General features: G+C 50.4%; 1 protein-coding gene and 1 long non-coding RNA gene across 2 annotated transcripts; one reads left to right on the forward strand and one right to left on the reverse strand.

Annotated features, from left to right (window-relative positions):
- Positions 1 to 4472: 4472 nt before the first annotated feature.
- PLA2G2C (phospholipase A2 group IIC) lies at positions 4473 to 18616 on the forward strand. Its single transcript, XM_055386528.2, has 4 exons — positions 4473 to 4595; positions 6795 to 6942; positions 9085 to 9188; positions 17520 to 18616. Exons 1-4 carry the CDS (start codon positions 4556 to 4558, stop codon positions 17684 to 17686), a joined length of 459 nt encoding a protein of 152 aa, XP_055242503.2. The 5' UTR covers positions 4473 to 4555; the 3' UTR covers positions 17687 to 18616.
- A 2490-nt stretch (positions 18617 to 21106) lies between these two features.
- Positions 21107 to 27579, reverse strand: LOC129533432 (uncharacterized). The gene is made up of 2 exons (XR_010133793.1): positions 27206 to 27579; positions 21107 to 22045 (listed from the first exon to the last, which is right to left on the reverse strand). It is a non-coding gene; the product is annotated as an uncharacterized lncRNA (long non-coding RNA).
- Between the last annotated feature and the right edge of the window lie 312 nt (positions 27580 to 27891).

A 27891-nucleotide genomic window follows, 5' to 3' on the forward strand; every position in this document is an offset into this window, starting at 1 on the left:
GGAAGTGGCAGAACAACTCCAGCCCTCTTCTTCGACATAGGCCCCTGAGTTAGTTGCTCTCCACCCTTGCAGTCTCTTGCGCAGTGCTACCTTTCCTTGGCAACTCGCAGTCAATAATTGTGCTACAGGTGCACTAGTTTGATGTGGATGGAGTCAGCTGCCCCAGCACACAGTGACCCAGGCTTCTAGGCTTCGTTGATTATCGCTTTAATCACCCCTCGCTTACCTTCCTATTAAAAGAAGCTGCTCTAACTCCATTCCTGTCCTGCTGCTGGGCCTGAGAAATGAAGCTGAGCAGCTTGTTAGAACTGCATCTAAAACAAGAGTCCAAGAGTGTTGTGATACCTGCTTCGCTGCTTGGGCTGTTTTGGGTTTTGCCTTCTCGGTGGTGTTTTGGATAGGCACGGAAGCAGGAGAGCTTTCAAGGATTAGGATTGCCAGCTACGGAGTCAGACACACCTGGGGTTAAGTCTTGGACCTGTCGGTTTGCAGGGCAAATGACCTGACCTGTGCCAGCTTCAATTACCCTTACTGGTAAACTGGAATGAATCGTATATGCCTCATCGGGAGGATTCGGGAGGATTCAAGGAGAATCCTAATTCACATCCTGTGCTTAACCTCCTGTTGGTACTCAAGGGGTTGCAGTTATTGTTTTTATTTCTGTAACTTGAAGTATGATAAGACTCTTAACACTCATTCACTCATTCATTCATGCCTCAAATATTTATTTACTGCCCATCTCTCCATGCCTAGTTTCCTTATCTGCAAAATGAGGGTAATAATGGCACTTATCTAGCTAGGGGATGTGAAGATTTAGTGAGTAAATATATGTAAAGTGCTCAGAACCCCTGCAAGGCATAAGTGTGATATATGCGTTAGCCATCATCGTGGGTAGTATTAGTTTGTGCCAGGCACTGATAAGAAGGCACTATGGATAAAGAGGTGAACAAAACAGACATGACGTCTATCCTTAATGAGCTTGCAGGCTCCATCCATCTTATTTTCTCTATGGGGAGGAAAGCCAACCAGTGTTTCATCACTGTTGATAAAAGCTGAATTGATGGGTCCAGGAAAGGACCCAGATGGTGGCGTCTAGGGACCCTGCAACTTACTGGCTGCTGCCCTAGGGGCTGGCGTGGGAGGCCATGCCATGCTTTCTACATTCTTGCCCCTCATCAAGCCTCAGGCCCTCGGGTCCTGTGCTCTTGCTTTAGCTTCAGCACAATCGTAGGCAGCCCCAAATGACTTGTCAAATGGAGAGAACCATGCCTGAGTCATAGCTGTGAAGGTCAGTGCATGAAAATGCCCTCAAACCTTCAAAATGCCACACGAACAAGAGGTCTAGGCAGGGAGACTGGCAAGGAGAAAGAGCACTGAACTTGGAGAAAGGGACCAGAGTTTAAGTCCTGGCCCACTTCATAGCTGTGTGGATTTTTTCAGGTTACTTCCGCTCTCTGAGACTTGGTCTCCTCCTCTGTCAAATGTGAATGTGATAGAACCTGCCTGGTAGGGTTGTAGTGAGGAGTAAACAGGAGCAGAGCATAAACTTAAGGGGAATTTAAGGCCTTCTCAAATACCACCTCTCCTGGGAAGATTTCTGTGACCTTCCCAAGAGAGTTCACTGCTCCTTCCTCTGAGCTCAGAGGCATTTATACAGTCACTGGAGCAGTGCTTATCATTCCACATGGATGCAGGCTGAGCTCCCTAGAAACAGACTCTGACACAAAAAAGTATGTTGCTGGGAGGCTCCAGGAGATACAGCTGTCGGGAAGTGAGCAAGGGAAGAATGGGTAGAGGGAGAAGCTGACATGCAAGGGAGAAGCTGACATAGAAAGAGAAGCTAACACACGAGGGAGAAGCTGGAACAGAGGGAGAAGCTGACACATAATGGAGAAGCTGGCGCAGAGGGAGAAGCATACACGCAAGGGAGAAGCTGACACACGAGGGAGAAGCTGACACAGAGGGAGAAGGTGACATACAAGGAAGGGAGAAGCTGACACAGAGGGAGAAGCTGACACACAGAAGCTGACATAGCAGGAGAAGCTGACACACAAGGGAGAAGTTGACACAGAAGGAGAAGCTAACACACACACAGAGAAGCCAACATAGAGGGAGAAAGTGACACAGAGGGACAAGCTCACACACACACACACACACACACAAACTGACATAGAGGGAGAAGCTGACACACAAGGGAGAAGCTGACACACACACAGAGAAACTGACATAGAGGGAGAAGCTGACACAGAGGGACAAGCTAACACACACACACACAGAAACTGACACAGAGGGAGAAGCTGACACACACAGAGAAGCCAGCATAGAGGGAGAAGCTGACACAGAGGGACAAGCTAACACACACACACACACACACACACACAGAAACTGACATAGAGGGAGAAGCTGACACAAAAGGGAGAAGCTGACACAGAGGGAGAAGCTGACATGCAAGGGAGAAGCTGACACGGAGAAGCCGACACACACAGAGAGAAGCTGACCTAGAGAGAGAAGCTGACACACAAGGGAGAAGTTGACACAGAGGTAGAAGCTGACACTCACACGCACAGAGCCCAACATAAAGGGAGAAGCTGATACAGAGGAACAAGCTAGCACACACACGTGCGCGCGCACACACACACACAGAAACTGACATAGAGGGAGAAGCTGACACAGAAGGACAAGCTAACACACACACACACACACACACACACCCAGAAACTGACATAGAGGGGAAGTTGACACACAGAGGCAGTTGCTGAGGCCACAGGGAGCTCTGGGGCTGGGACCGCCTTTCAGAGCTGAAAAAGGCAAGGGATGGCCCTTTAAACTATCACCCCAGCCAGGGATTGGCTAGAGACTCCTTCTCCTGTCTTCCCTGGGAGGGGCCATAACCTTGGACCACGCGGTACCTGCAGCAGAGAGTGGTTCTCAGTGAGGGACAGCGTCAGCAGCAGCTGGTACCCCAGCCCTGAAGAGGGGGCCTGCCAGGACTGTGTGAAGCATTCGAGAACTAATGGAGAACCAAACAGAATTGCTGCCCACATGGGGCTTTGGGGCTATATTTGGTCTCTGTTTACCTATTTGGTCTCTCTAGCCAGCTTGGCAGCTTCCTTGGGTCAGAATGTTCTCATTAGAAGAGCTCATAGTTGGTGCTTAATACGAGCCTATCGGATTTCATGACCAGTAATGCACCCAGGTCCCTTTCTTTGTTTCTCTAAAGTGTCATCACCTGCTCATTCAAAAGAACTGAGCCCCTTTTTCGTGGGCTAAACTTGCACATGATTTTTTTTTAGACTCAAAAGAGAAAAAGGAAGCAAGCCTGTAGAGACAGAACCTAATTAAAAAACATTCCGCACAGCAGTTGAAGTGAAGGTTGGCTGGGACCAGGCCTGGTCAGGGCCTGACCTCGCAGCATCCACCAGAATGTTGCCAAAGGGGGAAGATAGCAAAGACACCCTGATTAACTCTCCCAGGGATCTGCAGCAGGATGGTCATTTTGAAGTTTTCCTTGGAAGCTTTGCCACCAGGTGTAAATCTAGCCCAAGCTCTGCACCTGCCAACTTCTCTAGGCTCAACCGAGCTATTGTTTCACACTCCAAGTCCTGACATTACCAGATTTAGCCTGATTTATGATGGGGGCTATAAAGACCACTTGTATGTAAAGAAAGCCATTGGCTGATCCCTGGCAGCTCCATGGCAGGGCTGCAACCCACATTCTCCTCTACTGTTCTAATATGGGTATCATTACCCATACTAATCGGAATATGAATTCTGTGTCTACCTATGACTGCATTTGATAGTACAAAACAGTTTTACTTTCATTATTCCAGCAGGTCCCACAATGGGCCTGTGAAGTAGACAGCTATGTGATCATGAGGAATTTGTTCACCCTCTCTGGGTCTCGGTTTACCCATCTTCAAAATGATAATAGAACCTCAGAAGGAGTTGTAAGGGTCAAACCATGTAATACCTGTGAAGCCCTTAAAATAAAGGCTTGAAATTATTGACAGGAATTTCTAGTCTCACTCTACAAGAGAAGAAACCAAGGTGCAGAGAGGTAAAGTTGATGAATAAGATGCCTGGGTATCAAGGAAGGAAGGCACTGTAGGACTAGATGCAAACCAAGCTAGGCATTCCTGTGTGGGATTTCTATTATGAACAACATAGGTGCCTTTCCAACTCGGGAACAGAGAAAATACGGACTCCTCAAAAGAAAAAAGGAAGAGATGAAGGGATGATGTTGCCAAAGAAAGAAATTTGGAAAAAAAAACCAAACCAACATTTGCACTTTTAAAACCATGGAACCCTTCTTATTTTTATATGTTCAGATCTAAATGCCAGAAAGGTTACCATATTCAAAGGGAATGAGATTTGAAAATGATTTCTTTGAGTCCTCTGCTGAGGTCTTTCCCAGGCACTACAATTAGGGCTTTGCACCCAAATACCCTTGCCTCATTTTGGTCATTTTGTCCTGGAACAGAGGTTCAGCTGGGAGACCCCTCACACACAGGTGAAGGCATGGCTGTAGAACCTCAGACCCCTGGTCTCCTCAGGAATGAAGGTCATTGCCATCCTCACCCTCCTCCTCTTCTGCTGTAAGTAGAGAGCTTGGTGGGACAGCACCAAGCTTCTGTCTTCCTGTTTATGTCAGTGGGAGGGGGGACTCTCCGGGTGGCACCAGGTGAGGGAAGTCACAAGTCCTGCAGAAAAGAATCAGGAATGGAACGGGCTCCCACCAACGTCCTCTTGCTTCTGTTTCTGCTATAAAATGGGCTGATCCCAGTGTTGGGATCTTATAAAGCGTCTAGGAAATCAGAGGTTGCCAACCATTTGCTAGAAAGGGAGTTTGACTACTATTTTACCCCCCTCACCCTCAAGAGTCTTTTTTCCTTTGGATGCTAGTAGCCTTTATTTAAGGCCGTTTGGATTCAGAACAAAAATGCAGACATATATCCGGCTAATTTAAGAATGATTAATGCTTATCAGAAAGACATTTTTATGGTGACTTATGGTGACTTATGGGATAATTGGTAGTTATAAGTCATTGCTGCCAGGAGATCCGATTGCTTACCTCTGCAAAGTGAAGAAAGACCTACTGGGAAACAGTTTGAGGTCTACTGGAGACTGATAGACTCTTTTGCTGGATTCGTTGAGTGGAGTTTTGTCCAGATCCATTTTCCTGTCTCTTTCAATTGAGTCACAATAACTTTTGAGTCCCTAAGTCAAAGATGTCAAAAACAGACTTCCTTTCCCCACAGTGAGTGGTGGAATTTACACTTTGCAAGGTGATAGTGCAGGAGGATACCTGTACGCAGGGATGACCGCCTCTGCAGCCCCTCAGTGTGTCCTGAAGATCAGCCCCTCAATGCGGCTCCAGGGACTGCTTGGGCAGCAGTGACCGCCCATGGGTTTTTTCCGCCACACCCCCGTTTAGACTGAACACGATAGTGAGATCGAAGGCACCTGAGAAAACTCCCCCAAACTCTATTTCTGTTTCTCTTCTTCAAGTTCATGTCTTTATTGTATTTTTATTGCAAATTTACTACATGCTTATAGTTAAAAAGTAAAATAAATGAGTATATAGCAACAAGGTAAAGCTCCTCCTCATCCTCCCCAGACCCCAGTTTTTTCCCTACATCCAGATGTGACCACTCTTAAGAGTTTGATATACATCCTCTATACAGCCTTTACCCACACACATTCAAAACACCATAATAGAAAGGGAACACATGCTGGGCCGGGCGCGGTGGCTCATGACTATAATCCCAGCACTTTGGGAGGCCAGGGCGGGCGGATCACCTGAGGTCAAGAGTTCGAGACCAGCCTGGCCAGCTGGCCAAGATGGTGAAACCCCGTCTCTACTAAAAATACAAAAAATTAGTCAAGCATGGCAGTGGGCACCTGTAATCCCAGCTACTCAGGAGGCTGAGGCAGGAGAATTGCCTGAACCCAGGAGGCGGAGGTTGCAGTGAGCCGAGATCACACCATTGCACTGCAGCCTGGGTAACAACAGCGAAACTCCATCTCAAAAAAAAAAAAGAAGGAAAGGGAACACCGCTTATTATGAAAAGACATGAGACAACAGAGACGTGTATAAAATGAATGTTGCCTGTTTCTTTCTCTCTCTTCAATCCCAATTGCCTAGAGATAGTGCTATCAAATGTAGTTTATTTTTGAGAGACATAATTTTGTTATTATCCCCCTGTCGGTGGACATGTGGGTGGTTTCCAATTTTTTGATATCACAGATAATGCTTCAGGAAACCATTTTGTGTATGCATTTGTGCCCACTCTCATAAGCATCTTGTAGAAGCAAAAACAGCTGAGTTCATGTGTACTTGCCATTTAAAAAAATAATAATTGAGGATACCTTTCCTGCCTCTTAAGTATTTTGCTTCTCCTGTGAGATAGTAAAGGCCTGATGACATCTGGAGGGACTGGCATTTCTGGCTTTGAACTTTTGCCATTCATGTTGCATCAGACCCGAGGGTGTTCTGCCTAAAACTGTGGTTTCTTGCTTTGAGGGGGAAGACTATGGTTGATGGGAAAGCCTTGTTCTGAACCTCATGGAAACTGGGTATTCATCTGGGTTAGCAAAAAACTAGCTGTGTTACAGGGGCAAATCTGAACCTATTTTATTCCCCAGGAAAGAGGCTGGTGATTCCAGCCATGCCCCTTGCACTTCGCTTTGGGGATCTGGTGATATTTCGAATGCTCAGCATTCTAGTAAGGGGAGGGGACATCAAGGCAGCATCATGCTCATTGCAACTTCCTTCTTCCTTTTTTTCTCATCAGTGGTGGCAGCCCCCACCCACAGCAGTTTCTGGCGGTTTCAGAGGATGGTCAAACACATCACGGGGCAAAGTGCCTTCTTCTCATATTACGGATATGGCTGCTACTGTGGGCTTGGGGGCAAAGGGATCCCCGTGGATGACACTGACAGGTGAGTGCAGAGGCTCTAAGGCCACTTATCATTTGTTTTGCATTAAAGTTCATGCTCGAAGCCAGAGAGAGGGTGTTAGGATTCTTGCATGGCAAGTAACAGAAAACAACTCAGGCTAATGGAAGGAAGAACTGAACGGGATTTGGAGGATGGGTCTTGAGAAACCCAGGGTCGGGGCCAGCTTCTTGAGTGTGTGACCTGTGAAGTTTCACAGGGCCCAACACTCATAAGGGTCAGGGCCAGCTTCTTGAGCGTGTGATCTGTAAAGTTTCACAGGGCCTGGCACTCATAAGGGCCTAAACATGGTTTACTGCTCTGCTGCCACCATCTTGAAATTCTTAATAAAGGGCCTCACGTTTTCATTTTGCTTTAGTCTCTGCAATTATGCCGTTGGTCCTGCCCAGAGCTCTAGAAGCTGTTTCATCCTCATAGTAAAAGTGCTGTGCTTTCAGCTCTCCAGCTTTTAGGATTATAGGCACAGCACAACTGACTCACTAGTCCTAATTCCATATTCTAGGAGAGGGAATCCAAGTGGCCCAGTTTGGAGAAGTTGTCCATCTGGGTGAGGTTGCATGGCACAAACCAGGCTTCCAGGCCTACTCCAAAGGATGGGGGTGGGGGAGTGTGAGTTCCTAGAAAAAGTAGAGGTGGGTGTCATCTGGTGAATGTACGTGTGGGGAGGTAAGAAACGGGACAGTTTGCATGTCATTTCATTTGAAGACATAAGAAAGCAAAATGTTCCTTGCCACATTTAACCTAGTATGGAGAAACATGTCCCCACAGTGGGGCCTTAAATATCACTCCTGGAGCTCGAGCCTTGAGGGTGGGGCTCATGGAACCATGGGAGGACCTCAGAGCCTTGGAAGGGCAACTGACGCTTATGAAATGCCCTTATGTGCCAAGCACTGGGACTGGCGATTGGCATACAAACCTAATTTAATTCTTGCAGGGAATGCACGAGACAGTGATACCAGCCCATTTGACAGGTGAGGACAGTGAGTTGCTAAACCACCTCCTAAAGGCAATGCAGCTTCTAAGTGGCAGAGTTAGGATTGAACGAGAATTTGCCTATTTCAAAGTTTGTCCCCTCTCCTTGATGGTCTGTGCCTCCCCTGTCAAAGTCCAAAGGCTGATTAGAAATTGAACATCATTAGCCAAAGCTGATCAACAGCAGAGCCCCCACTTGCAGATGGGAATGGTGAGAGAGGGAGACTGAAACATTTTTCTTGGTCTTTCAGGCCTTAGAATCCAAGCTTAAGTTTCTGCCTTCCTGTCCCTTGTGCAGTGGTTGAGGACATGGACTGAGCCCATGCTCCAGATGATATTTCTCCTCCAGTGCTCTCCCATCCAGCCCCCAGCCAACTCTGGGTGCCATGAATGGGACTACGTCGGCTTTTACAGACAGTTGTCTCCTCAGAGACCGTTACAGTGCCTGACTCACAGTAGGTACTCAGTAAAAAGTGTTAAATGAATGAATGGGCCTAGATTTGTGTCCTGGGTCTATCATTCTCCAGCTGCCTAAGTTTGGGAAATTGGCCTCTTGGAATCTCAGTCCCTCCCTTACAAAAGGGCAGCAATGATTGTACTTTATAGGTTTCTATGAGTAGCTAATGAGATAGCAACAGATACTAGAGAGGGCTCAGGAAATGCTACTGGTTATTATTATTATTTTTTATTTTATTTATTTTTTGGGGGACGGGGTCTTGCTCTATTATCCAGGCTGGGGTGGAGAGGCTCAATCAGAGCTCACTGCAGCCTCCGTCACCTGAGCTCAAGCAATCCACCCACTTCAGCCTCCTGAGTAGCTGGGACCACAGGCTGGTGCCACCATGCCTGGCTTTTTTTTTTTTAAACTTAAAAAACATAGGCGGTCTCCCTATGTTGCCCAGGCTGGTCTCAAACTCCTGGACTGAAGTGATCCTCCTGCCTTATCCTCACAAAGTGCTGGGATTGCAGGCATGAGCCACCACACCTGGCCTATTTTTAATATTATTGATAATTCACCTCCTCACCTTCAATGCCTTCTTGCCTAGAGGAGGAGGCAGGTGAGCCCTTTCTAGTCCCCAGATAAGGTCCTCCAGCGGATTCCTGAGGGACCCACTTCCAGGCACAGCCCCTCATCTCCCTCTTGTCTTGCCCCAGATGCTGCCGGGCACATGACTGTTGCTACGAGAAGCTGAAGGAGTTCAGCTGCCAGCCTGTGTTGAACAGCTACCAGTTCCACATCGTCAATGGCACAGTGGTTTGTGAGTAGCCTTTTCTGTATGGAAATGTCTTTTAACCTGGGCCTTTCCTTAACATTCACCTCCTCTTTGACCCAGAGATCTTTTAGAAAATGAAATGCTTCCAAGTGCTTGGAAGGAGGTATTCCTGAGCTTTCTCCTGATGCTCCAGAGCTTCTCAGAGTGTCCGTGCTCATCCTGCCCTGGTCTCTCCCACCCATGAGTGTACCTCCTGAACTCTCTGGGGGGCCCAGAGCCTGGCAGATAGTACATGCTCAATAAATACTTGTTCACTTGAGCTAATCTTGAAGCTTCCCTTGACAACTGCTACTGTTGAGAACATGTTTCCTTGTTTCTGTCATTTTGTTAACAAAACGGCTCAGCTGTCTTCCAGTTGGACAAATATTTATTAAGGGTGACTGCATGCCAAGCACTAAGATAGGTGCTGCCAGGGCCACAAAAGCAAATAGGTGGGAAGGGAAGGGGGACTCACATGTTACTGAGATCATTCAAGGAGCCATGTGGGCAAGTGGATCAAGTGCCCTTCACATGGGGCGTGGCCCTGGCATCCGGAGCGTGTTCTGCGGCTGGTAGGGTATGGGTATGTGCAGGGCAATCCTGGCCTAAACAGCAGGCACATTTGGAGGCACTGGACAGTAGTCTTTCGTGAGCACCATCCTTTCCAGCATAGCCAGGGTGGATCCTGGGGTCCTGGGCTGGGAGGGTGAAGAGCAACAAATAAAGAAGTGGCTTCTTATAGTGTGTGGCTCACTTCCTGCCTGGCCTCGTGGGGTTGCATGAATCACTTTCCTTCCCAGGTGTATTTATTCACAGCTGTGAGTGCACCTTGGAGTTCCTCTGTTTCCTCCTGAGGTCAGGGAACTACCACCTCTCTGCCACTCATCCCCTAGGGCGGGAGATACATCCTCCATCCCGTAGTGGGTTCCAGGGCTCAGAACCCTGGTCTCCTGAGCTCCTCCCACCCACCACTTCAGCTCGGCACACACCAATACCCAGAGTTAGGACTGTGAGGTCTCCCTGGCACCAGCTGTGTGGGTTGGGGGCTCGGACCCCTGCACCGGGAGGACCTGCCTCAGCTCTTGGCCTGCCCTGCCTACTGCCACCAGCACGTGGTTGACAGGGAAAGAACCCCCTTTTGTTCCCCATGTGAACTCAAGGAGACTTCCTGAGTTGGAGCTCTCTGGTGTGGTCCTTCTCAGGCCTAAAGCAAAGTGTCTCTTCTGTGACACCTCCAAGGCCATGTTCAGGAGAGGGGAAGGGATCAGGGCCTGGTGGGAGGGATGGGGAGAGGGGACTGGAGAAGGTGGCCTCCAGGGATCGAGTTTCCCATGGCTTCTTCCCACCTGTCTTTGCCACAGTGGTGGGGACACCTGGCTGGCCCAGCCCAAGCCTCCACCCTGGGCTCCTGTGGGCTGGCTGCACTCGCCAGGGCTGGCCTGGGCTCTCTGCACCCAGGGAAGCTTCTCTATTCAACGCTCTTCACCCTCCCAGCCCAGGACCCCAGGAGATGAGGGAGAGTGGAGCAAAGGTTGAGGAACAGAGGCTGGAGCCCCAGGCAGTGGCGCTGCTGGGCAGTGGTGGGAGGTGCCAGCAGGGGCTGGGAGTTGGACCCGAAAGTACGTGGCCTGGGCTGTGCTTTCTTCCCACGTTGCCCCTGCAGAGTAGAAGCAGCCGGTTGCTCCTGAAGCCTTGACCAGGGCTCCTGAGTCCAGAGCCTTGCTCAGGGCACTAGCGTGGGAGGAGGCTTCCGCATCAGTACCAGGGCATCAGCACCCGCCTCCTCAGCTGACCCAGCCAGTGAGGACCAGGCCAGCTCCTGTCATCCCCACCCCCACCTTGCCAAGCCCCTGCCCCCAGGAGCAGGGCTGAGAGCGAGGTGATCTGGGTTCTAATCCAGAGTCTGCTGCTGACATGTGCTGAGCCCCAGGCCCATTGGTTTACTTGCCCCAGTATTGAGTGAGTATCCACTGGGTACCTGCCCAGTGCCGGTGCTGTGCCAGGGGCCAGGGGCACAGAATAAAGCAGACCTAGTCCCTGCTCTTCTGGCATTCACAGACTTGTGGAAACTCCAGAGCTAAAGTGCCCTTAGAGATTATCCAGATCAGCCCCTCCTTGTAGCAATGAAGAGACTGAGACCCACAGAGGGGATGAGTTTGATCCAAGAAACAGACAAGATTAAGATGCATGTGTCTTGAACCTTTTCAGTGCTCTGGAACATACCGTCTGGCCGGAGTTGTCTGGGCTTTGGTTTTCCCATCCATGAAATGGGTACAATAACAACAGCTATAGTGTATGAGCCTCTGTGATAGATGCTATACGCACGGCACCTGAACTCACATGATAAACCACTGAGGTGAGCATTATCTCCCATTATCAAGGAGGACCCTGGAGCTCAGAGAGGTTAAGCACGATGGCCAAGGCCACACAGCCAGGGAAAGAAGAGTTGGAATTCAAACCCCGGGTGCCCTGTCTCACACCAGCTTCCCCTGTGGAGGGTGCTGGTGTGTGCATGATTGGAGGCCCTCACACGGTGTAAGTCTCAGGATCTGCAGCAAACTGGTCAGAATGCTCTGCCCTGGCCCAGGGAAGGAAAGAGGGGCAGATGGAGTTTGCTTCGCTGTAAGGCCCCGGAGCTTTGTGTTCCTGCTGAGAAGCCTCAGAGTCGGGCAGCACTGGGTCTAATTCCAGCTCCACCCCTTGTATTAATAGCTGCGCCTTAATCTCCTCATCTGTAAAATGGAGAGAATCGCCTGTACTTCATAAGGCTGCTGGAAGGATTAGCTAAAGCAACCCAGCTATAGTGGCTGGCCTACAGCAGGTGCTTCATTAATGCCCTTCCTTTTAGATGTGGAAATTCCTCTTTTTGTCCAAGTTTTCTTTTCCTCTTTGCTTACGGCACTGGGATTTTCTTTATTACTGTTTCTTTGAAGAGTCTGCTCTGTACTTGTGCCCATCGGGCTATGGTCAGTAACCCCTTATGGAATAAAACCCCTTTCCTGGCCGGGCGTGGTGGCTCATAACTGTAATCCCAGCACTCTGGGAGGCTGAGGCGGGAGGATCACTTGAGCCCAGGAGTTCGAGACCAGCCTGGGCAACACAGTGAGACCCCTGTCTCTACTAAACATACAAACAATTAGCCAGATGTGGTGGTGCATGCCTGTAGTCCCAGCTAGTCAGAAGGCTGAGATAGGAGGATCACCTGAGCCCAGGAGATGAGGCCACAGTGAGCTGTGATTGCACCACTACACTCCAGCCTGGGCAACAGAGTGAGACCCTACCTCAAAAAAGAAAAGCAACAACAGAAAAACCTATTTCTCTATCCTAATTGCACCTCCGTTCAAAGAGCTGCCCCTGCAAGAGTTAACCAACTCCCTAGCCTCCCATGAGTTCTGAAATCCTGCACCCAGGCCTGGTCCCAGGTTGCCTAGCAACCAGGGGCTGCTCTGGGATTCAGTAGGTAAGCAGGGGAGGGAGAGGAAGAAAACAACTTGGTCTGTCCACAACTCTAAATGTCACTGAGAGATCAGTGCAGAGAAAGGCCTGTCACCAGAGCCCAGGGCCCAATTTGCCTGGTGGTAGGGACAGCTGCCCTCAGGCCACCTGGGAGGTGGTTATCCCTCCTTTGAGTGGGCTTACATAAGTACTTGGCATTTTTGCAAGGGACTTTAAGCTCACTCAGCAGTGACACCCCCTCCGCCCACATGCACATACATGTGTGGTACAGGGAGGACCCGGTGTGGGAGGCAGAGATGGGGTTCCAGCCAACTGAACCTCCATCATCTGCATCTCCCGGCCTCTGACTGCCTCCCTCTGCCAAAGCGGGAAGATGAAAATGGTAACTGCTGGAATTTGTATTTTGCAAAGACTTTTCTCGTTTACTGCTGAATATATTCCTCATCTCAGCCTCCACTCGCTGACATGCTACCCACTGTCTCTCCCAGCATTCATCTCTACCTGAAATGATCTTGTTTACTTCTCTGTGTCTGTGTGCATCGACTCTCCCCCCGACTAGAAAGTTCCGTGAGAGCAAGGAGCAAGCCTGTCTTGTTTGAGGGCACTGGTTCTCATAGAGCCCACAGGAATGATGCCCCTGGACTAAGCAGTGTGGGGTCTGCTGGCTTGCACCTGTGCCCCCAGCTCCTAGCCAAAGACCAGACACATGTTGGGAACTCAATACTTGTTTGTTTAATGAGTAGATGAACAAAAGCACTCATGAAATAGGCAGTGCACGTATCTTTATCACCATTTGAAAGCTGAGGAAACAGGCTTGGAGAGGGAAGCAACTTGCCTGACACCCCAAAGCACAGAAGCAGAATATCTGGCCCAAGAACCTGGCTTCCTGTCTGCGAGGGGTCAGCTGCTGGCATTGGCCTGTAGGCCATGTGAGTGTGGCAATGTGGTCAGCAAAGAGCCTTTACTGCATGTTGGGGTCAGGAGATCAGTAATGAGGAGGACAAAATCCTTGCCTGGAAGGAGCTTGTGTTCCAAAAAGAACAAAGAGACCATAGCTTATTCATCAATAAAGACACATTCAAACAGGGCCAAGTGCTCTGAAGCACCTCAGACAAAGCGACAGGCTGCAAAATGACAGAGTTTGGGGGTCAGGAGACAGAAGGGTGCCTGCTTTAGGTGGTCGAAGAAGGCCTCTCTGGGAGGTGGCATTTGGTCTGAGACCTCAGGGCCAATGTGCTAGGAGCAGAGGAGCCTTGGGGAAGAATGGAGATGAGGTTGGACAGGATGAGACACGTGCCTTCTATGTCAATGGCAAGGGAGTCATTGGAGCATGTGAAGCAGAGGATGCTCTACTTTTGCCCCAGAAAGATCACTCTGGCTACAGTGCAGAGAAAGAAGAGAGTCAGGGAGGAAACAAGGGCCTCATTAGGGGACTGTTGCAAAGCACAGGGAGGCACAACCACAGCCGAGATCAGCACGGTGACAATGGGGATGGGAAGTGTCAGATGTCGGGAACGCTGTGCAGGTAGGGTCAGGGCCGACAGGACCTGCTGATGGGTTCGGCGTGGGGTGTGAAGGGAACAGAGGCTGCACCCCAGGCTCCTGGCCTGAGTGGCTGTAGATAGTGGCACCACATACTGAGCTCGTGAAGATGGGGGGAGAGCTGATGATGAAGACAGCAAGAGTTTGGTGTGAGTCACCTTGAGTTTGAGACACGTGTCAGACATGTAAGGGGTAGGCAGGTGGACACGTGCTTATTGAAGTCTGGAGCCCAAGGGAGAGGTGTGGGCTGCAGCGGAGAAGTTGGGAGTATTCAGAGCTCTGACACTGACCAAGAACAGCCCTCAGAGAATTCAGAGACAACCAGGGCTGAGGCGAGGGGCTTAGACTGGGGCCTGGGACAGCCACAGGCAGGAATGCAAACTTGCTGCCTCTTCTTATTTGTGGAGATGTAGTTCATGCAGCAAGAAAGTCATTCCAAAGCCCTCCTTTCCTTTCTTCATGCCTCAGTTTCTCCATTAGCACATTAAAAGATGCAAGATCTGGAGTTAAGCTTGTTTTTAAAAGGTGGCCTCCAAAGATGGTTTTTCTTGGCCTGGGGCTGTCTCTCATCATCCAGGTCATGACAGGCCCGGTCCATGGTTGAGGAATGCCACAGAAGTGACAGTCCACTGCAAAAGACTGCTGCTCCAGATCAGTTCTGGAAGGCCTGGCGATGGGGCAGGCCACTGAAGTAGAACTGGATGTCAGATGCACGCATTAGAAAGGACAGGAAGACCAAATGAGAAAGGGAGAGGGGGCAGGGAGAAAGGAAGGAGGGCTAGAGACTTGAGGCAAAGGAAACAAGAGATGGAATAGAAGAAGAGAGAGGACCAGAAGACAGTGAGATCAACAGAAAGAGAGAGGGACGAGAAAGAAGGTGGCTGAGGAAGGTGAGAAAAGTGTTTCCAGGGCGACAGCAACTGGACCAGGCCCTCTGGTTGGACAGTGAGGCTGGCTGGGGGGCCTGAGCTCAAGTAGCCCTCGCCTCCTGAGAGAGTGGGGGCTACCTGGGGAGCTGGGCTTGATGCATCTGGAAGGATCTTTACAGAGGCAGGAGGGGGAGTGGGAGGGCAGAGGGCACCCAGGCGCTAGAACAGTGGGAGTGGCGGGAGCTGCAAAACCGGAGAGCCAGAGGAGTGAACATCAATGGCAGATTCCCTGCCGGCGAGCAGGGAGGGCAGGAAGCTCGGTGGTGTTGGCACAATGTGAGAAGTTCCAGGGAGGCGTGGGAGGACGGCTTCTGCAGGGCGCAGACTTTGCAGAGGGAGAGTGGCAAACAGACTGACTGCAGGCAGCTCTGCTGGCTCCACAGCGCGCTGCTTTTTCTCCACGTGGAGCTGGAGTGCATCACCCTGAGAACAGCAGCAAGCGCCCACGGGGCACCTTCTGCGTGCCAGGCACATCTGGACCACTTGTCGGTAGACACCAGTGACCCTCACCACCACCCCAGGAATGGGACAGTGTCATGTGTTTCTGAAATGACTAGGTTTTAGCACCATTTCATAGATGAGGAAGCTGAAGCTAACTTGCCCAAGGTCATAAACCGGGCGTCTGGTGGCCTCCCCTCCTCACTGCCAACCCTGAGAGCGGACTAGGGTGGAGTTATCTGGAAAGAGGAAGCTGTACCTGAGAGCCCTAAACACACATGCACACACACACACACACACACACACACACACACACACACATATGCACAAACGCACAATGCACGCACACACATGCGCAAGCACATACACATGCACACATGGACACATACCTGCACACACACGCATGCACATGCACACAGGCACACGCATGCACACACACGCATGCACACACATGTGCATGCACACAGTGCGACAGCTCTGATTAGTAGGTAAATAAAAGGTCCCCATCTAGTGGTGACTCGGCCAAAGTGCAGACACTGAACCCCAAAGGCCCATAGAGGCTTCATTCATCCCTTCTCTTATTCTTCATTCATGGATTCTATTGAGCATCTTCTGTGTGCAGCATCTGTCCTGGATGCTGGGGATACCGTGATGACTTAGACAAGGTCCCAGCCGTACACAGGTTATGCTTCTTTGAGGGGAGGCAGACACAAGCCAGGAAACCAATAAGAGAAGTTAAGTAAAAAGCACAGTGAGTGAGACAAACGGGTATGGAGGACATGGCCAGAGAGAGCTTTAGTTCAGGTGGTCAGGGAGCACCTCTCTGAGGAGGTGAAATTTGACCAAGCCTCAAACAGTGGCAGGGATCCCACTGCTTGCAGATCCTGGGGAGAAGCATTTTAGACAAAAAGAACAGCAAGTCCAAAGGCCCAGAGACAAGACAGAGCAAGACCTGTGACATGAAACAGGCTGGTGTGCCCAGAGCAGGGAGGCTGGGAGAGTGGAGGGGGAGGGCGATGAGGGTGGAGAGGCTGGTGAGGGTGGCATCCCGGCAAGTGTGCCTGGCCACGGAGGCCACGGAGGCCACGGAAGGATTCAGCATGTCTTTCCCGAATAGGAAACCACACTGGGGCTGTAAGCCAGAGAGTGAACGTAACTCGGGTTACAGTTTGAGAAGGTCCCTGCTTATTTCCTTCCATGAAGGAGGAAGAGCTGCTGATGACAGGGATTTGGGCAGTGGCCAAAGACATGGAGAGAAGAGGGCAGAACATGGGCTATTTTAAACACAGAGAAGATTAGCGGGACCCGCTGGCAGACCGGATGTGAAATGTGGAAGGAGCGGGGGCAGCGAGGTTGGCTCCTAGTTTCCTGAGAATGTGGGTGAATCACGGGCTCACAGGCAGAGGGAGCACTAGGATATCAAGGGTTCCTTTGTGAATGCCTCAAGTTGGAGATGCCTGAGACATCCAAGTGAGATGTCAAGCAGGCAGCTGGAAATAGGAGATGAGCTCTGGGAAAATGCTCCCATCACCCTGGCCTGTGCGCTGCCTGGGCGCATCCATTCAGGGCCCTCCACGCAGCCCACGCCCCTGCCTCCTGATTCCTTCTAGGCTTCTCCAGCACTCGTGGGATGCCCAGATGTGGTCAGGGAAGGGCTTGAGGATGCAGGGAAGCTGTGGCTGAGAGCCCTAAACACACACATGCACACGCACACACACATACACAGGCACATGCACACACGACCATACACACGCACAAATGCACGCACATGCACACAAATGCATATGCACGCACACAAATGCATATGCACACACACACATGCACACATATGCATACATGTATCCCTTTCAGTGGCTTTCCTTTCTGTCCTTAACCCTTGGCCCCTTACAGTGAGCTCCCCGTTCTCCCCAGCCTTAGAACCAAACCCTGGGGCTGGGCTGGGAGCCCCCAGTGATCCTCTGTGTCTCTGCAGGTGGATGCACCCTTGGTCCTGGTGCCAGCTGCCACTGCGGGCTGAAGGCCTGTGAGTGTGACAAGCAATCCGTGCACTGCTTCAAAGAGAGCCTGCCCACCTATGAGAAAAACTTCAAGCAGTTCTCCAGCCGGCCCAGGTGTGGCAGACATAAGCCCCGGTGCTAGGGACACCACAGGGTCCCTCTCATCATCCAGCATCGGCTCTAGTGTTGCTCTTCCAGGAAGCCTTCTCAGATCATCCCCAACAGGCCCCTGTTCTTCCACTGGGAGGGAGGACAAAATGTCTCCCGCAGGGCAGCACACCCTTCAGCATTCTGACCAAGGGGACTCCCTGTCGTTCAGCATCAGAGGACTGGAGAGCAGAAATGGGAAAGACGAGATGCCTGCCCTGCAGGAGCTGGCATTCTGTGGAGTGGGGAGGACTACAAATGCATGGATATAGAAATAAGAGACACATTAGACTGTAGTAAGTGCTATGATGCAGTAAAACAAAGGGACGGGATAGAGATGCACCCAACCCCACATCCCAGGGTTTCCAGGAGGGGAGAAGCCCCAGGATCTACCCCAAACTCTCTCTTCACCCCCACTGCAAACCAGGACACAGAGCAGACTTGAGCACCAAGCCCATGCCCAGCTCTAGCTGGTAACAAAGCCACCACTTTCCTTGCCCCCCTGCGTCCTCACTTTTTATGATGTCATTCTTAGCTTTTCTTATCAAGAGGCAGAATCTGTTTTCCCCACCCCATGAATCTGAACTGGTCTTGTGGCTTAGTTTGGTCAATAGAATGTTGTGGGAGGGATGGTTTGCCAGTTTTGAGCTAGGCCTCAGGAGGTCTAGGGCATGTCTACTCTCTCTTAGGACAGCTGCCCCCACCCTGCAAAAAAGCCTGGGCTAGCCTGCTGGAGGATGAGAGCCCACCTGGATCAGTTGTCTCAGCTGATTTCAGACACGTGAGAGAGAGCTCAGCGAGACTTAGCTTGTAGCTGACTACAGATGTGTGAGGGAACCTGGCTGAGACCAAAACAACTGTCCAGCTGAGCTCAGGCTAAACTGCCAACATGCAGAATTGTGAGCTAAATAAAGGCTGCTGTTCTAAGTCACTGGGTTTTGGTATGGTTTGTTAGGCAGCCATAACTAACAGGTGTAATTGGTCCTTATTCCCTTATTCACTGAGAGTGATGGGTTCTCAGCCCTGAGCTGGACTTGGAGGCCATGGAAATGCAGTGGACATGGCCTTTGTTCCTTACCTTGAAGGTGTGGAAGGAGGTCAAGTTCATGGAATAATGGAGAACACACAGCTGTAATCGTTTGCTTGTTCAGGGAACACACATTTATTGAGCACTTGCTATGTGCCAGCCACAGTGCCAGGCAGTAGGGATCCAGATATTTAAAGAAAACAAACAAAAATCAGGTCCAAAACTCCTGGGGAGAATGCTGAGAGTGGTATCAGCTTTTAGGAATTCAGACACAAAATCTGGATTGAAAAATGGACAGATGTGAAGACAGAAAAAGACACCAGATGTGGAGGGTCAGTGGAGGGTCTGGGGGCCCAGGCTCCTGCGCTCTGGCTGGCTCAGCTTGTACTATCATGTGGGTGACTGGCCTGCTCTTCTCTCCCACACACATGGGTGGAAATTGCAACTGTAGATGGGCAGCTTGAGGTTTACGAACATCAGGGAGACTGTAAGCCGGCCGTGAGGGAAGCAGCTGTAGAAAGGTGGGCATGGAACCAAGGTGGCCAGGCCCAAGCCAGCAGGCAGCCCCCCACCTCGGGGATCCTGACCACCGCAGAGACCAGCTCCAGACTGTGAAGGTGCCTGGCTGACCGACACAATGGAGGAAGAGGGGCGAGGGCCAGGCTTAGGGTGGGGGATAGGGTTCCCGTGTGAGATCCAGGCCGTCTTTTTTAAAAAAATTTTTGAGACAGAGTCTCACTCTGTCATCCAGGATGGAGGGCCGTGGCATGATCGCAGCTCACTGCAACCTCCGCCTCCTGGGTGCAAGTGATTCTCCTGCCTCAGCCTCCCAAGTATCTGGGATTACAAGCGCCCACCACTGTGCCCGTCTAATTTTTGTATTTCTAGTAGAGACAGGGTTTCATCATGTTGGCCAGGCTGCTCTGGAACTCCTGACCTCAACTGGTCCACCCACCTCAGCCTCCCAAAGTGCTGGGATTACAGGTATGAACCACTGCACCCAGCCCCAGGCCATCTTTTTCACTCCCTCCTCTCTTCCATCCCCTAAATCTATAAGACAGAAATGATGGGCCCTTGATGGTATGCAAGCCCCATTTGTTTGGCATTGATGCCCTGATTCTTGGAGAGCTGAGATGGGAGTGTAGAAGAATGGGCAGACTCTCTCTGGGAAAGCCTACTGTCCTCGAAGGGAAATCATCCATTCCATGAGCACATGTTACTGAAGACCTACTCCAAGCCAGGCCCTTTGCACCAGACTCCATAGAGCTCTCGGACCAAAGGGAAAACAAGTAAGCAGGGGATTGCAGAACAAGCTGGGGGTGCCAGGATTGGGGTGGGCATGGGGAGCAATGCCCACCTCCTGGAGGATGAGAGAAGTTTTCCTGAGGACTGCTGGGGGTCTGACATCTCATCTGAGACTTGAAGATGAGGAGGAGTTAGGAGGGCCGGTGGGGCCATGCAGAGCCTCCCAGGTTGAGGTCTGGAGAAAAGCAGCATATGTCTGTGCAAGCTCCTTGTCCACCTGCCTTGCCCATCTCTGCTGAAGGCTCTTTATCATTTGTCCCTGCAGCCCAAAAACCTGGGTGTTGAATTATCATATTCCACATCCCACACCCAATCTGTTGGCACTACCTTCACAATGCATCTAGATTCTGTATTTATAAAATGCTTCCATCAAATGTTTACATGGAAAAAAAAAAAAAGAGAGAGAGGGGAAAAAATCTAGAATCCAGCCACTTCTTATGACTTTCACTGCCGCCTTCTTGGGTAGGAGCCACCATCACTGGTGCCTGGGTCACTGCACCTGCTCTCTGCTGTTCTCCCTGCCCCCACCCTCGGCCCCTCCATCTCCTCCTCACACAGCAGTCGGCCAGCAGTGACTGAGCCTGGCACTCTCTGCTCAGACCCTCAGTGGCTCCCACTGGGCTGTCTTTACAGTGCCACCCCTTCAAGTCTGGGCTGGAATCCCACCTTCTTGATGAGGCTTATGCTGACCACTCTATTCAGTCCTGCCCTCTCCCACCGGCATTGCTCATCCTCTTGCCCTCCCCCTTATTCATCTGATGAAAACTGGGGACCGGGGAGGGGGGCAGACTAGTGACTTGTTGCAGGGCACCAGCTAGTGCCCAGCAGGGCTGGAATGTGAACCCCTGTCTTCTGATTCACAATCTCTTACTTCCCACCCACTTTCTCAAAATGAGGAAGTTGGATCTGATGCCCTCTGAGTCTCAGGCTCTGGAGTTGGAGTTCAAATCCTGCATTTGTTGCGTGACCTTGAGTCATTTACTTGGCTCCTCTGGGCCTCAGTTTCCTCCCTGCAGAAGCAAAGCTATGAATAGTCCCCACTGCAGCAGGATGAGCTGTGGACAAAACCCCTCAGACACCAGGTTAAGGAAGGATTTGGCTTTATTTGGCCAGGAGCTTTGGCAGACTCGCATCTCAACAGCTGGGAGCTTTGGCAGACTCATGTCTCAAGAACCGAGCTCCCTGAAGACAGAGTTCCTGGCCCTTTTAAGGGCTTACAACTCTAAGGGGGTCCACATGAAAGGGTCATGATAGATTGAGAGCACATATGGTTAGAGTAGGGGGTTGATCTTTTAACCTCAGGCCTGGTCATCAGTGACACCGGCTGGTCTTGCCAATGACTTCATTCCTGTTGTTTTTCAACTTTTACTTCCTCCTCCTCTTCAGAGACAGGAGACAGTAAGAGAAATGGCCTCGCTTCTCATTCCCCCCTTTGAGAACCTCACTCACTAGTGGGAGTTCTCACTGTCATCTTTACTACCCAGGTCTTCCAGTTCAGTTCCATCGATTCCTAGAATTACATACCCTGTTTTCCAACAGGGATAAAGTAGTTCCAATGGGTTATAGCACACATCAGGCTGGTCACTTCTTGGGCTGCATATCTTGTACTGGGTAGCATTATACACACAAGTCCCTTTTAAACAGAAAGTCTGTTTTAACTTTTTGCCCTACCTCAGTCTGAGGAAGGTCAGTTGAAGTCCTTACTGTACAAGTCCAAAATTTAAGGAAAATGAGTCCCACGATGAGTTTCCTCATGCTTCAGCCGTGCATGGACCAGTCAGCTTCCAGGTGTGACTGGAGCAGGGCTTGTCATCTTCTTCAAAGTCACCTTGCCTGGGTTGTCCAAGCTTGGTCTCACCTCCCAGGTCTCAGATGCTTTAGGTTTTACATGGCTGTGGTGAATCCAGGCTGGGATTCCTTCTACCTTTATGGCTGTGGGAGTGGTCAAGACGATGGTCTGGGGTCCTCTCCACCGTGGCTGCAAGGAGGCTATGTTCCAATCCATGATCCATACCCGATCACCTGGGGAGAAATGGTGAACTGGGGAAGAATAAGCTGACAGGGCACCTCTCATTTACCCAGGCTGAAATTGTTTGTGTAATTTTGCCTAAAGCCTGTAGCTGTTGCTGTAAGTCAATTTCACCTAGCTCTCGAGGAGAGCCTGGGAGTCCCCATAGTCTGGGAGGGGGGCCTATGATATAATATTTAATAAGGGGAATATCCTGTTCTTTTAGAAGGGGTACATCTAATCTTAAACAATACCATAGGGAGAGCTTATACCCACTTTAATCCTATTTCTTGACACACTTTCCCTAAACTATTTTTGATAGTCTGATTCATCCACTCCACCTTCCCAGAACTCTGTGGTTGGTAAGCGGTATGTAGTTTCCATGTGATCCCCAATACCTTTGCTGTCTTCTGTACCAACTCAGCTACAAACACCAGCCCATTGTCTGAGCTGATTCGTAAGGGCAGTCCAAACATAGGGTTGAGATCTCAGAGAAGCACACAGGTTGCTTCACAAGCTTTCCCAGTTCATGTTAGATAGGCCTCCACCCACCCAGAGTATGTACACACTAGAACTAGCAAATACCTGTTACCTCCACATTTGGACATCTTGGTGAAGTCTACTTGGAGATCTTCAAAGGGGGCTGCTCCATAAGCTTGTACGCTGGGCGGGACAGTTGGACCTTGCCTAGCATTGTGCTGCTGGCAGGTGACACACTGCTGCACCACTGTTTTGACAAGGGCTTACAGATGTGAGATGTAGAAGAACTGGCCCAACAAATTTTCAAGTGGCTCTTGGCTTATGTGGGTGGTCTCATGCATAGCCAATATGACTGCGGCTCCTAGCAGTTGTAGTATGGCTATTCTCCTGTACGATATCCAGATCCATCCCTCTTCTATCACCTGTCCTCCCTCTGCCTAGAGAAAGTCCTTCTCTTCTTTAGAATAAGTAGGTACAAGGTCAGGTGCCTGAGGGAATAGGGGGGCTGTGATTGATGCCCAGAAGGGGGTGGATGCTACTTTTCGAGCCTCTGAGTCAGCTTGGGAGTTCCCCAAGGCAATCAAGGTGGAAGCTCGCTGGTGTCCTCTGCAATGCATGACTGCCACCTTTTGGGGCTTCCATACTGCCTCTACTAATTGCAGGATCTCTTGCTGGTACTTTATGTCTTTTCCCCCAGATTTCAATGGGCCTTTTTCTTTATATAATGCCCCATGCACTTGGAGGGTTAAGAAGGCATACGGAGAGTCAGTATAAATATTTACAGTCTTACCTTCACTTAGCTCTAAGGCCCAAATTAAAGCAATGAGTTTGACCTTTTGGGCTGAAGTATCCTGGGGCAATGATTTGGCTTCAGTGACAGCATCCAGGGTTACCACTGCATATCCTGCACACCTCTCTCCTTGTGGGTTGACGAAGCTGCTCCCGTCCGTGTACAGCTCCCAGTCTACTGATGTCCAAGGATGGTCTTGGAGGTCAGGCCTGCTAGAATAAACTGTGTCCAACACCTCTACATAGTTACGTTCGACTGGGCTCTCTGACACTGGGAGTAAGGTGGTGGAGTTCAAGGTGTTGCAAACTTCAATGGTTATGCAGGGATTTTCACGGACCAAGCTTTGGTACTTAGTTAGTCTACCATTTGTTAGCCAATGATGTCCTTTGGTATGCATTAAAGTCACCACAGCATGGGGGGTGCTTATGTTCAGGTTTTGCCCAAGAGTTAGTTTATCTGCTTCTTGTGCTAGCAGGGCAGTTGCTGCCAAGGCCCTCAAACATGGGGGCCAACCTTTAGAAACTCCATCTAGCTGTTTGGAGAGGTAGGCTACTGGTCTTGGCCAGGGCCCCACCGTCTGGATTAAAACTCCCAACTTCCATCTTTTCACTCCGCCACATACAGTGTAAATGGCTTCATCAGGTCAGGTAGCCCCAGGGCTGGGGCTGACATGAGTTTCTCTTCTAACTCATGAAAAGCTCATTGCTTTTGTGACTTCCATTCAAAAGGCTCTTTGTTACCTCCCTTTATGACTTCATACAGAGGTTTGGCCAGTACTGCAAAGTTTGGGATCCATAACCTGCAGAACCCCACAGCTCCTAAGAATTCTCTCACCTGCCTTTTGGTCTTAGGCTCCAGTAGGTTGCAAATGACCTGCATTCTTTCTGATCCCAGGCTGCGCTCCCCCTGTTGGATAGTAAATCCCAAGTAACGTACCTCCTGTTGACATATCTGAGCTTTCTTCTTGGATACCTTATACCCACAGTCCTCCAGGTGCCAGAGCAGGGTATCCATTCCCTTGGCACACCCAACTGCCATGAGGTGTCCCAGCAGGAGGTCATCGACATACTGGAGCAACACGCAGCCTAGGTCTCTGGTGGGAAACTTTTGCAGGTCTTGAGCCAGGGCCTCCCCAAAGATGGTGGTGGAGTTCTTGAACCCTTGGGGAAGCTGGGTCCAAGTGCACTGAGTGGTGACACCTGACCCTGGATCCTCCCACTGAAAGGCAAACAGTTTCTGGCTCTCAGGGGCTAGTCTGATGCTAAAGAAAGTGTCCTTCAGGTCCAGGCAGGTGAACCAGCTTTCCTCAGCTGGCAGCAACCACAACAATGTGTACAGGTTAGGTACTGTTGGATGTAAAGTCACCGTAGCTTGATTGACTAAGTGCAAGTCCTGTATCGGCCTGCAGTCCTTGGTCCCTGGCTTGGGAACAGGCAGGAGGGGAGTGTTCCATGGAGACTGACAAGGGACTATAATTCCAAAGGCCCTTAGGCACTTGAGATGGACCTGGATACCTTCAAGAGCTTCTCTGGGGACCAGGTACTGTTTTTGCCTGACCAGCTGGGCCCCAGGCTTAACTTCTATGAGTACAGGGACCTGGTTGATTGCCAGTCCTGGAGGGTTGTCTTCTGCCCTTGGCCACCACTTAGCCAGAGGGTCCTATCCCTTGGCCTGGCTCAGTTAAGAAGAGTCTCTATTCCTCCTCCCAAGGAACCATAAGGGCCATGATGATTCCCATTCCAGGTAACTTTAGCTGTAAAGAGCTGTGCTTTGTAAAATAGATGGTGGCTCTCAGTTTGCGAAGTAGGTCCCTTCCTAGCAAAGGCAAGGGGCAGTCAGGCATGTACAGGAACTGGTGAGTCACTTCATTTCCCCCTATGGTACAGGTCTGGGGCAAACAGAAAGCTTGCTTTGCCAAAACCCCTGTGGCTCCAATTATATCAATAGTCTTTTTGGATAAGGGGGCAACCGGGGTGGTCACTACAGAATGTTCAGCACCAGTATTGACTAGAAACTCAATGTTCTTGCCCCCAGCTGTCATCCTGACCATGGGCTCTTTGGGGGCACATGAGCCTGGTCCCCCTCTGTCCCATAACCCTTCTGGCAGATTGAACAAGGCTCCTTCGTCCTTGTCTGAGACCCTTTGCTCAGAGTCACTTCGTTTCCCTTTCAACTGGGGGCCCCTTCCTTCCAATGTCCTATTTTCTTACAGTAAAGCACACTGGTTACGCTGCAAGTGTGGACGGCCAGATTGGGTATTTTTCCTGGGGCCCCCCTTCTCTCGTCCCTTTGGGGGAAACCCCTCTAATAGCTGCCGCTAGCAGGTCAGTGTTTCGCCGGGCTTGGCATTCACTCTCTGTGGTGCTCTCTGCGGCTTACTGCATCTCTATTTACACACACCTGGTTGGCTATCTCCAATAACTGTGACGTATTCATGCCTACAAACCCAGCCTGTTTCTGCAATTTTCTTCTAATGTCTTCTGTAGTTTGACTAAAGCCATGGTAATCATGCGCTGATTTTCAGGGCTATCGGGATCAAAGGGAGTATACATACAATAGGCCTCACATAGTCTCTCGTAGAATTGTGCCGGGCTCTCATCTTTCCCTTAAATGACCTCAGAGACTTTGTTAACATTTGTGGCCTTCTGAGCTCCCTTCTTTAACCCTTCCAGAAGGGCTTCCCTGTACCGGTTTAGCATTTGCACACTGTCTTTCATCTGTGTCCCACTGGGGGTCTGTTCCTGGTAATTGGATCCTCACATACTCTTGGGGGTTTTGGTAATCAGCAGGAACATGTTCTTCCAGCCACTTAGTTGCTGCTTGGAGCACTCTCCTCCTTTCATCTGTGTTAAAGAGGTACATGAGCACCTGGTGGCAATCAGCCCAGGTGGGGTTGTGGGTCTGGATTATAGTTTGGAGCAAATCAATTATAGCTTGAGGCTTTTCGGTATAGGATGGGGTATTGTTTTTCCTATTGAGGAGATCGGGAGGGGTGAAGAGCTGGTTCACAAAGGCACGCCTTTCCACCATATGCCCGTCCTTGTCTACCCCAGCATACCATTGCTCTCTCAGGGGCATTTGTATCCCAGTTCTAGGCCTCAAACAGGCTGCCAAGGGAGGGGTTTCTCCCGAGGCCTCGCATCCTTTCTTTTCTACTCTGGATGGCCTAGGGGTATATAGGCCTTGTGGAAGCTCGGGTGCAGTGGGCTCAGGAGTGGAAGGCCTTCCTTCTTGGTAAAAGGGGGAGGTCACTGGTGCTGTTTCTTGCCATGAATCCTCTGATGTTGGGTCAGACAGGACTTTAGGAGTTGATTCCCCTCGGCGGGTGGAGTAGGATTCTTCCTTGGCTGTTTGTCCCTTTGCCATTAGTATTACTACCGCCTATCCTCTTAACCACTGTGGGGTGTTTAAAGCCAGCTGTAACCCAGTGTCTATGTATGGAAACTGGTCTAGGTATCCTTTACCAGTTACCTTGTGCCACACCTTTGAAACAAGGGACCTGTCTAGGCTTCCTTCTGTTGGCCAACCCACTTCTAACACTGCTCAGTCTATCTCACACAAAGTTCTAAGTTTTCCTGGTGTCATAGTTAACTCCACAGTCTCCACCAAATCCTTCCTTGAAATTTTTCAACATAGTTCCTAGAAGAGTGGGCTTACTTTGCGTTCCACCCACCTTCCTCCCGAGACAAAACAACACTCACACTACAGGAAGGAAAGGGTAAAGGGGTCACTCTAGTCTCGCCTGTCTCAAACTCAAGCACTCACTTTCACTTTCCTTTTTGCAAACAAGTCAAGCCAAATCAAAATCAATACTGAGACCAAAGTGCCGATAAGGGCACACAGTGGGTGATCAGGCCACGCTTCCACTCAAATGGAGTGGGGAAATTCCCAGGACCGGTCCCACCGTATTCCAGTTGTCCAGACTCCAAGTGCCAGTTCCTTCCCAGTGTTCAGCCACTGCGTTGATCCTCCACGGGGGCCTGCCATGCACCACTCTGATGAGGCATCCCACCGGGGCAAATACCTACCCGGGAGCGCTCTCAGGATCCGCATCGCTCAAGCTGGCCAGAGCCACCCACAGGGATACTTCGCAGGGCAGGCCTAAACTGCCTAAGGGGCTGCCTCGACCGTCCATCAGTCACCCCGCTTCCCGGTCAGGGAACTAAGAAATGTAGCAGGACGAGCCGTGGACAAAACCCCTCAGACACCAGGTTAAGGAAGGATTTGGCTTTATTCGCCTGGGAGTTTCGGCAGACTCACGTCTCAAGAACAGAGCTCCCTGAAGACAGAGTTCCTGGCCATTTTTAGGGGCTTACAACTCTAAGAGGTTCCACGTGAAAGGGTCATGGTAGATTGAGAGCACATGTGGTTAGAGTGGCGGGGTTGGGGGCGGGGGTGGCTAAACTTTTAACCTCAGGCCTGGTCATCAGTGGCACTGGCTGGTCTTGCCACTGACTTCATTCCTGTTGTTTTTCAACTTTTACTTCCTCCTTCTCTTCAGAGACAGGAGACAGTAAGAGAAATGGCCTCTCTCCTCACCCACCTCCTAGGGCTGCTGAGAGGGTTAAATGAGAGGACACACGCAAAGCT

This window comes from Gorilla gorilla, chromosome 1 (assembly GCF_029281585.2).
Source record: "Gorilla gorilla gorilla isolate KB3781 chromosome 1, NHGRI_mGorGor1-v2.1_pri, whole genome shotgun sequence".
NCBI lineage: Eukaryota > Metazoa > Chordata > Mammalia > Primates > Hominidae > Gorilla > Gorilla gorilla.